We start from the raw sequence: 12500 nt of genomic DNA on the forward strand, positions 1-12500 counted from the left end.
GGATTCTGTTACCTGGTATATTATATATATATATACCTAGTAGGATCTGTTACCTGGTATATTATATATATATATACCTAGTAGGATCTGTTACCTGGTATATTATATATATATATATACCTAGTAGGATTCTGTTACCTGGTATATTATATATATATATACCTAGTAGGATCTGTTACCTGGTATATTATATATATATATACCTAGTAGGATCTGTTACCTGGTATATTATATATATATATACCTAGTAGGATCTCTGTTACCTGGTATATTATATATATATATACCTAGTAGGATCTGTTACCTGGTATATTATATATATATATACCTAGTAGGATCTGTTACCTGGTATATTATATATATATATACCTAGTAGGATCTCTGTTACCTGGTATATTATATATATATATACCTAGTAGGATCTTCTGTTACCTGGTATATTATATATATATATACCTAGTAGGATTTCTGTTACCTGGTATATTATATATATATATACCTAGTAGGACTCTGTTACCTGGTATATTATATATATATATACCTAGTAGGATTCTGTTACCTGGTATATTATATATATATATACCTAGTAGGATTTTCTGTTACCTGGTATATTATATATATATATACCTAGTAGGACTCTGTTACCTGGTATATTATATATATATATACCTAGTAGGATTTCTGTTACCTGGTATATTATATATATATATATACCTAGTAGGATTCTGTTACCTGGTATATTATATATATATATACCTAGTAGGATTCTGTTACCTGGTATATTATATATATATATACCTAGTAGGATCTTTTCTGTTACCTGGTATATTATATATATATATACCTAGTAGGATTTCTGTTACCTGGTATATATATATATATATATACCTAGTAGGATCTGTTACCTGGTATATTATATATATATATACCTAGTAGGATTCTGTTACCTGGTATATTATATATATATATACCTAGTAGGATTTCTGTTACCTGGTATATTATATATATATATATACCTAGTAGGATCTTCTGTTACCTGGTATATTATATATATATATACCTAGTAGGATCTGTTACCTGGTATATTATATATATATATATACCTAGTAGGATCTGTTACCTGGTATATATATATATATATATACCTAGTAGGATCTGTTACCTGGTATATTATATATATATATACCTAGTAGGACTTCTGTTACCTGGTATATTATATATATATATACCTAGTAGGATTCTGTTACCTGGTATATTATATATATATATACCTAGTAGGATTTTCTGTTACCTGGTATATTATATATATATATACCTAGTAGGATTTTCTGTTACCTGGTATATATATATATATATATACCTAGTAGGACTCTGTTACCTGGTATATTATATATATATATACCTAGTAGGATCTGTTACCTGGTATATTATATATATATATACCTAGTAGGATCTTTCTGTTACCTGGTATATTATATATATATATACCTAGTAGGATCTGTTACCTGGTATATTATATATATATATACCTAGTAGGATCTGTTACCTGGTATATTATATATATATATACCTAGTAGGATCTGTTACCTGGTATATTATATATATATATACCTAGTAGGATCTGTTACCTGGTATATATATATATATATATACCTAGTAGGATTCTGTTACCTGGTATATATATATATATATATACCTAGTAGGATTCTGTTACCTGGTATATTATATATATATATACCTAGTAGGATTCTGTTACCTGGTATATTATATATATATATACCTAGTAGGATTCTGTTACCTGGTATATTATATATATATATACCTAGTAGGATCTGTTACCTGGTATATTATATATATATATACCTAGTAGGATCTGTTACCTGGTATATTATATATATATATACCTAGTAGGATCTGTTACCTGGTATATTATATATATATATACCTAGTAGGATTCTGTTACCTGGTATATTATATATATATATACCTAGTAGGATCTTCTGTTACCTGGTATATTATATATATATATACCTAGTAGGATCTGTTACCTGGTATATTATATATATATATACCTAGTAGGATTTCTGTTACCTGGTATATTATATATATATATACCTAGTAGGATCTGTTACCTGGTATATTATATATATATATACCTAGTAGGATCTGTTACCTGGTATATTATATATATATATACCTAGTAGGATCTTCTGTTACCTGGTATATTATATATATATATACCTAGTAGGATCTTCTGTTACCTGGTATATTATATATATATATACCTAGTAGGATCTGTTACCTGGTATATTATATATATATATATACCTAGTAGGATTCTGTTACCTGGTATATTATATATATATATATACCTAGTAGGATTCTGTTACCTGGTATATTATATATATATATACCTAGTAGGATTCTGTTACCTGGTATATTATATATATATATACCTAGTAGGATCTGTTACCTGGTATATTATATATATATATACCTAGTAGGATCTGTTACCTGGTATATTATATATATATATACCTAGTAGGATCTGTTACCTGGTATATTATATATATATATACCTAGTAGGACTCTGTTACCTGGTATATTATATATATATATACCTAGTAGGATCTGTTACCTGGTATATTATATATATATATACCTAGTAGGATCTGTTACCTGGTATATTATATATATATATACCTAGTAGGATCTGTTACCTGGTATATTATATATATATATATACCTAGTAGGACTTCTGTTACCTGGTATATTATATATATATATATACCTAGTAGGATTCTGTTACCTGGTATATTATATATATATATACCTAGTAGGATTCTGTTACCTGGTATATTATATATATATATACCTAGTAGGATCTGTTACCTGGTATATTATATATATATATACCTAGTAGGATCTGTTACCTGGTATATTATATATATATATACCTAGTAGGATTCTGTTACCTGGTATATTATATATATATATACCTAGTAGGATCTGTTACCTGGTATATTATATATATATATACCTAGTAGGATCTTCTGTTACCTGGTATATTATATATATATATACCTAGTAGGATCTGTTACCTGGTATATATATATATATATACCTAGTAGGACTCTGTTACCTGGTATATTATATATATATATACCTAGTAGGATCTGTTACCTGGTATATTATATATATATATACCTAGTAGGATCTCTGTTACCTGGTATATTATATATATATATACCTAGTAGGATCTGTTACCTGGTATATTATATATATATATACCTAGTAGGATCTTTCTGTTACCTGGTATATTATATATATATATACCTAGTAGGATCTGTTACCTGGTATATTATATATATATATACCTAGTAGGATCTTCTGTTACCTGGTATATTATATATATATATATACCTAGTAGGATCTTCTGTTACCTGGTATATTATATATATATATACCTAGTAGGATTCTGTTACCTGGTATATTATATATATATATACCTAGTAGGACTCTGTTACCTGGTATATTATATATATATATACCTAGTAGGATTCTGTTACCTGGTATATTATATATATATATACCTAGTAGGATTCTGTTACCTGGTATATTATATATATATATACCTAGTAGGATTCTGTTACCTGGTATATTATATATATATATACCTAGTAGGATCTGTTACCTGGTATATTATATATATATATACCTAGTAGGATCTGTTACCTGGTATATTATATATATATATACCTAGTAGGATTCTGTTACCTGGTATATTATATATATATATACCTAGTAGGATCACTTTCTGTTACCTGGTATATTATATATATATATACCTAGTAGGATCTTTCTTCTGTTACCTGGTATATTATATATATATATACCTAGTAGGATCTGTTACCTGGTATATTATATATATATATACCTAGTAGGATCTGTTACCTGGTATATTATATATATATATATACCTAGTAGGATCTGTTACCTGGTATATTATATATATATATACCTAGTAGGATCTGTTACCTGGTATATTATATATATATATACCTAGTAGGATTTCTGTTACCTGGTATATTATATATATATATACCTAGTAGGATCTGTTACCTGGTATATTATATATATATATATACCTAGTAGGATCTGTTACCTGGTATATTATATATATATATACCTAGTAGGATTCTGTTACCTGGTATATTATATATATATATACCTAGTAGGATCTGTTACCTGGTATATTATATATATATATACCTAGTAGGATCTGTTACCTGGTATATTATATATATATATACCTAGTAGGATCTGTTACCTGGTATATTATATATATATATACCTAGTAGGATTCTGTTACCTGGTATATTATATATATATATATACCTAGTAGGATCTGTTACCTGGTATATTATATATATATATATACCTAGTAGGATCTGTTACCTGGTATATTATATATATATATACCTAGTAGGATCTGTTACCTGGTATATTATATATATATATACCTAGTAGGATCTGTTACCTGGTATATTATATATATATATACCTAGTAGGATCTGTTACCTGGTATATTATATATATATATACCTAGTAGGATCTGTTACCTGGTATATATATATATATATATACCTAGTAGGATTTCTGTTACCTGGTATATTATATATATATATACCTAGTAGGATCTGTTACCTGGTATATTATATATATATATACCTAGTAGGATCTGTTACCTGGTATATTATATATATATATACCTAGTAGGATTCTGTTACCTGGTATATTATATATATATATACCTAGTAGGATCTGTTACCTGGTATATTATATATATATATACCTAGTAGGATTCTGTTACCTGGTATATTATATATATATATACCTAGTAGGATCTGTTACCTGGTATATTATATATATATATATACCTAGTAGGATTCTGTTACCTGGTATATTATATATATATATACCTAGTAGGATTTTCTGTTACCTGGTATATTATATATATATATACCTAGTAGGATTTCTGTTACCTGGTATATTATATATATATATACCTAGTAGGATTTCTGTTACCTGGTATATTATATATATATATACCTAGTAGGATTCTGTTACCTGGTATATATATATATATATATACCTAGTAGGATCTGTTACCTGGTATATTATATATATATATACCTAGTAGGATCTGTTACCTGGTATATTATATATATATATACCTAGTAGGATTTCTGTTACCTGGTATATTATATATATATATACCTAGTAGGATCTGTTACCTGGTATATTATATATATATATACCTAGTAGGACTCTGTTACCTGGTATATTATATATATATATACCTAGTAGGATCTTTTCTGTTACCTGGTATATTATATATATATATACCTAGTAGGATTCTGTTACCTGGTATATTATATATATATATACCTAGTAGGATCTGTTACCTGGTATATTATATATATATATACCTAGTAGGATCTTTTCTGTTACCTGGTATATTATATATATATATACCTAGTAGGATTCTGTTACCTGGTATATTATATATATATATACCTAGTAGGATTCTGTTACCTGGTATATTATATATATATATACCTAGTAGGACTCTGTTACCTGGTATATTATATATATATATATACCTAGTAGGATCTGTTACCTGGTATATTATATATATATATACCTAGTAGGATCTGTTACCTGGTATATTATATATATATATACCTAGTAGGATCTGTTACCTGGTATATTATATATATATATACCTAGTAGGATCTGTTACCTGGTATATTATATATATATATATACCTAGTAGGATCTGTTACCTGGTATATTATATATATATATACCTAGTAGGATTCTGTTACCTGGTATATTATATATATATATACCTAGTAGGATTCTGTTACCTGGTATATTATATATATATATACCTAGTAGGATCTGTTACCTGGTATATTATATATATATATACCTAGTAGGATCTGTTACCTGGTATATTATATATATATATACCTAGTAGGATCTGTTACCTGGTATATTATATATATATATACCTAGTAGGATCTTTCATCTTTCTGTTACCTGGTATATTATATATATATATATACCTAGTAGGATCTGTTACCTGGTATATTATATATATATATACCTAGTAGGATCTGTTACCTGGTATATTATATATATATATACCTAGTAGGATCTGTTACCTGGTATATTATATATATATATACCTAGTAGGATTCTGTTACCTGGTATATTATATATATATATACCTAGTAGGATTCTGTTACCTGGTATATTATATATATATATACCTAGTAGGATTCTGTTACCTGGTATATTATATATATATATACCTAGTAGGATCTTTCATCTTTCTGTTACCTGGTATATTATATATATATATACCTAGTAGGATCTGTTACCTGGTATATTATATATATATATACCTAGTAGGATCTTTCTGTTACCTGGTATATTATATATATATATACCTAGTAGGATTCTGTTACCTGGTATATATATATATATATATACCTAGTAGGATTTTCTGTTACCTGGTATATTATATATATATATACCTAGTAGGATCTGTTACCTGGTATATTATATATATATATACCTAGTAGGATCTGTTACCTGGTATATTATATATATATATACCTAGTAGGATTTTCTGTTACCTGGTATATTATATATATATATACCTAGTAGGATTCTGTTACCTGGTATATTATATATATATATACCTAGTAGGATTCTGTTACCTGGTATATTATATATATATATACCTAGTAGGATCTCTGTTACCTGGTATATTATATATATATATATACCTAGTAGGATCTGTTACCTGGTATATATATATATATATATACCTAGTAGGATCTGTTACCTGGTATATTATATATATATATACCTAGTAGGATCTGTTACCTGGTATATTATATATATATATACCTAGTAGGACTTCTGTTACCTGGTATATTATATATATATATATACCTAGTAGGATTTCTGTTACCTGGTATATTATATATATATATACCTAGTAGGATCTGTTACCTGGTATATTATATATATATATACCTAGTAGGATCTTATCTTCTGTTACCTGGTATATATATATATATATATACCTAGTAGGATTTCTGTTACCTGGTATATTATATATATATATACCTAGTAGGATCTGTTACCTGGTATATTATATATATATATACCTAGTAGGATCTGTTACCTGGTATATTATATATATATATATACCTAGTAGGATCTTCTGTTACCTGGTATATTATTATATATATATATATACCTAGTAGGATCTGTTACCTGGTATATTATATATATATATACCTAGTAGGATCTGTTACCTGGTATATTTTATATATATATATATACCTAGTAGGATTCTGTTACCTGGTATATTATATATATATATACCTAGTAGGATCTGTTACCTGGTATATTATATATATATATACCTAGTAGGATTCTGTTACCTGGTATATTATATATATATATACCTAGTAGGATCTCTGTTACCTGGTATATTATATATATATATACCTAGTAGGATCTGTTACCTGGTATATTATATATATATATACCTAGTAGGATTCTGTTACCTGGTATATTATATATATATATACCTAGTAGGATCTGTTACCTGGTATATTATATATATATATATATACCTAGTAGGATCTGTTACCTGGTATATTATATATATATATACCTAGTAGGATCTGTTACCTGGTATATTATATATATATATATATACCTAGTAGGACTCTGTTACCTGGTATATTATATATATATATACCTAGTAGGATCTGTTACCTGGTATATTATATATATATATATACCTAGTAGGATCTTTCATCTTTCTGTTACCTGGTATATTATATATATATATACCTAGTAGGATCTGTTACCTGGTATATTATATATATATATACCTAGTAGGATCTGTTACCTGGTATATTATATATATATATATACCTAGTAGGATCTTTACTTCTGTTACCTGGTATATTATATATATATATACCTAGTAGGATCTGTTACCTGGTATATTATATATATATATACCTAGTAGGATTCTTCTGTTACCTGGTATATTATATATATATATATACCTAGTAGGATCTTTATCTTCTGTTACCTGGTATATTATATATATATATACCTAGTAGGATCTGTTACCTGGTATATTATATATATATATACCTAGTAGGATCTGTTACCTGGTATATATATATATATATATATACCTAGTAGGATCTTTCATCTTTCTGTTACCTGGTATATTATATATATATATACCTAGTAGGATCTGTTACCTGGTATATTATATATATATATACCTAGTAGGATCTTTCATCTTTCTGTTACCTGGTATATTATATATATATATACCTAGTAGGATCTTCATCCTTCTGTTACCTGGTATATTATATATATATATACCTAGTAGGATCTGTTACCTGGTATATTATATATATATATACCTAGTAGGATCTGTTACCTGGTATATTATATATATATATATACCTAGTAGGATCTGTTACCTGGTATATTATATATATATATATATACCTAGTAGGATCTTTCATCTTTCTGTTACCTGGTATATTATATATATATATATACCTAGTAGGATCTTTCATCTTTCTGTTACCTGGTATATTATATATATATATACCTAGTAGGATCTGTTACCTGGTATATTATATATATATATACCTAGTAGGATCTGTTACCTGGTATATTATATATATATACCTAGTAGGATCTTTCATCTTTCTGTTACCTGGTATATTATATATATATATACCTAGTAGGATCTTTATCGTGTTACCTGGTATATATATATATATATATACCTAGTAGGATCTTTCATCTTCTGTTACCTGGTCCAGAGTAGGATATTTCTGTGTGTTACCTGGTATATTATATATATATATACCTAGTAGGATCTTTCTGTTACCTGGTCCAGAGTAGGATCTTTCTGTTACCTGGTCCAGAGTAGCATCTTTCTGTTACCTGGTCCAGAGTAGGATCTTTCTGTTACCTGGTCCAGAGTAGGATCTTTCTGTTACCTGGTCCAGAGTAGCATCTTTCTGTGTGTTACCTGGTGCAGAGTAGGATCTTTTTGTTACCTGGTCCTGGTCCAGAGTAGGATCTTTCTGTTACCTGGTCCTGGTCCAGAGTAGGATATTTCTGTTACCTGGTCCAGAGTAGAATCTTTCTGTGTGTTACCTGGTGCAGAGTAGGATATTTCTGTTACCTGGTCCAGAGTAGCATCTTTCTGTGTGTTACCTGGTGCAGAGTAGGATCTTTCTGTTACCTGGTCCAGAGTAGGATCTTTCTGTGTGTTACCTGGTGCAGAGTAAGATCTTTCTGTTACCTGGTCCAGAGTAGGATCTTTCTGTTACCTGGTCCAGAGTAGGATCTTTCTGTTACCTGGTCCAGAGTAGCATCTTTCTGTTACCTGGTCCAGAGTAGGATCTTTCTGTGTGTTACCTGGTCCAGAGTAGGATCTTTCTGTTACCTGGTCCAGAGTAGGATCTTTCTGTGTGTTACCTGGTCCAGAGTAGGATCTTTCTGTGTGTTACCTGGTGCAGAGTAGGATCTTTCTGTTACCTGGTCCAGAGTAGGATCTTTCTGTTACCTGGTCCTGAGTAGCATCTTTCTGTTACCTGGTCCAGAGTAGGATCTTTCTGTGTGTTACCTGGTCCTGGTCCAGAGTAGGATCTTTCTGTGTGTGTTACCTGGTCCTGGTCCAGAGTAGCATCTTTCTGTTACCTGGTCCAGAGTAGGATCTTTCTGTTACCTGGTCCAGAATAGGATCTTTCTGTGTGTGTGTGTGTGTGTGTGTGTGTGTGTGTGTGTGTGTGTTACCTGGTCCAGAGCAGTATCTTTCGACAGGCGTCTCAGTCTGGACTCCAACGTGACGATCTTAGCCTCTTTATGAACAATCTCTGTATGCAGCTCGTCACTCCTCTCCTCCAACTCTCTGATCTACACACACACACACACACACACACACACACACACACACACACACACACACACACACACACACACACACACACACACACACACACACACACACACACACACACACACACACACACACACACACACACACACACAGAGGTGTGTCACAAAACAAAACACCAAATTAGTAAATGTTGATTTCAGATGAACTAATCTAATCCTAATCCTAATCCTGATCCTAATCCGACACACCAAGATATCTGACTGCTGATAGGTCGTTATCGCAGTGGGAGGCCGTTCCTTCTCTTGCCCCGGGGAGGCTAGTAACCGATAGGTCGTTATCTCAGTGGGAGGCCGTTCCTTCTCTTGCCCCGGGGCGGCTAGTAACCGATAGGTCGTTATCTCAGTGGGAGTCCGTTCCTTCTCTTGCCCCGGGGAGGCTAGTAACCGATAGGTCGTTATCTCAGTGGGAGGCCGTTCCTTCTCTTGCCCCGGGGCGGCTAGTAACCGATAGGTCGTTATCGCATTGGGAGGCCGTTCCTTCTCTTGCCCCGGGCGGCTAGTAACCGATAGGTCGTTATCTCAGTGGGAGGCCGTTCCTTCTCTTGCCCCGGGCGGCTAGTAACCGATAGGTCGTTATCGCAGTGGGAGGCCGTTCCTTCTCTTGCCCCGGGGAGGCTAGTAACCGATAGGTCGTTATCTCAGTGGGAGGCCGTTCCTTCTCTTGCCCCGGGGCGGCTAGTAACCGATAGGTCGTTATCGCATTGGGAGGCCGTTCCTTCTCTTGCCCCGGGGCGGCTAGTAACCGATAGGTCGTTATCTCAGTGGGAGGCCGTTCCTTCTCTTGCCCCGGGGCGGCTAGTAACCGATAGGTCGTTATCGCAGTGGGAGGCCGTTCCTTCTCTCGCCCCGGGGAGGCTAGTAACCGATAGGTCGTTATCGCAGTGGGAGGCCGTTCCTTCTCTCGCCCCGGGGCGGCTAGTAACCGATAGGTCGTTATCTCAGTGGGAGGCCGTTCCTTCTCTCGCCCGGGCGGCTAGTAACCGATAGGTCGTTATCTCAGTGGGAGGCCGTTCCTTCTCTCGCCCGGGCGGCTAGTAACCGATAGGTCGTTATCGCAGTGGGAGGCCGTTCCTTCTCTTGCCCCGGGGCGGCTAGTAACCGATAGGTCGTTATCGCAGTGGGAGGCCGTTCCTTCTCTTGCCCCGGGGAGGCTAGTAACCGATAGGTCGTTATCTCAGTGGGAGGCCGTTCCTTCTCTTGCCCCGGGGCGGCTAGTAACCGATAGGTCGTTATCTCAGTGGGAGGCCGTTCCTTCTCTTGCCCCGGGGCGGCTAGTAACCGATAGGTCGTTATCTCAGTGGGAGGCCGTTCCTTCTCTCGCCCCGGTTGCGGCTAGTAACCGATAGGTCGTTATCGCAGTGGGAGGCCGTTCCTTCTCTTGCCCCGGGGAGGCTAGTAACCGATAGGTCGTTATGGCAGTGGGAGGCCGTTCCTTCTCTTGCCCCGGGGCGGCTAGTAACCGATAGGTCGTTATCGCAGTGGGAGGCCGTTCCTTCTCTCGCCCCGGGGAGGCTAGTAACCGATAGGTCGTTATCTCAGTGGGAGGCCGTTCCTTCTCTCGCCCCGGGGAGGCTAGTAACCGATAGGTCGTTATCTCAGTGGGAGGCCGTTCCTTCTCTCGCCCCGGGGCGGCTAGTAACCGATAGGTCGTTATCTCAGTGGGAGGCCGTTCCTTCTCTCGCCCCGGGGCGGCTAGTAACCGATAGGTCGTTATCGCAGTGGGAGGCCGTTCCTTCTCTCGCCCCGGGGCGGCTAGTAACCGATAGGTCATTATGGCAGTGGGAGGCCGTTCCTTCTCTCGCCCCGGGGCGGCTAGTAACCGATAGGTCATTATCGCAGTGGGAGGCCGTTCCTTCTCTCGCCCCGGGGCGGCTAGTAACCGCTTTGATCCAACTTGGTACCGACAAACCTGGACTTTCTACTCGTAGAAACGCAATGTTCGTCAGTGGTCAACAACGTGACTTTGAGCCAATCAGAGAGCACGAACGTCCACTCAGGGGAATCTCACTGGAGGAAAAAGGGAAAGGAGGGTCCTTTTCCCAGGGTGCTCCTCCCTCTTTTCATCCGAAAACCAGACGACTTCACGCTGTTTTCTATAGTCTTTACGTATTTTACATCAAGCTAAGGAGTTTGGTGCTCGAAGAAGGATGTTTTTGTTAGGTTTGATAATGTGCACTAGCTCGTTACATTAGTTAGCTAGCTAGCTAACATTAGCTTGTTAACTGAACCAGGAAGTCACACACACACTTCATATGAAACCAATGGGCTGGAGAGCGCAGCATAATGCACACAACACTAGATGCTGTACCAAGCTAGCTAGCTAACAAGGCTACCAGCTCCTCAGACAGTGAGTTACTATACCATACCACACAACACTAGATGCTGTACCAAGCTAGCTAGCTAAC

The 12500-nt window shown here is 33.9% G+C and overlaps 1 protein-coding gene across 1 annotated transcript in view; it reads right to left on the reverse strand.

Annotated features, from left to right (window-relative positions):
- LOC123739059 (caspase recruitment domain-containing protein 11) overlaps window positions 1-12500 on the reverse strand; it is a 115420-nt gene that overhangs the window by 26948 nt on the left and 75972 nt on the right. The window contains exon 10 of the mRNA XM_045713625.1: window positions 9934-10053. Within this exon, the coding sequence (XP_045569581.1) occupies window positions 9934-10053 (120 nt within the window). The remainder of the gene's footprint in view (window positions 1-9933; window positions 10054-12500) is intronic.

This window comes from Salmo salar, unplaced genomic scaffold, assembly GCF_905237065.1.
Source record: "Salmo salar unplaced genomic scaffold, Ssal_v3.1, whole genome shotgun sequence".
Lineage (NCBI taxonomy): Eukaryota > Metazoa > Chordata > Actinopteri > Salmoniformes > Salmonidae > Salmo > Salmo salar.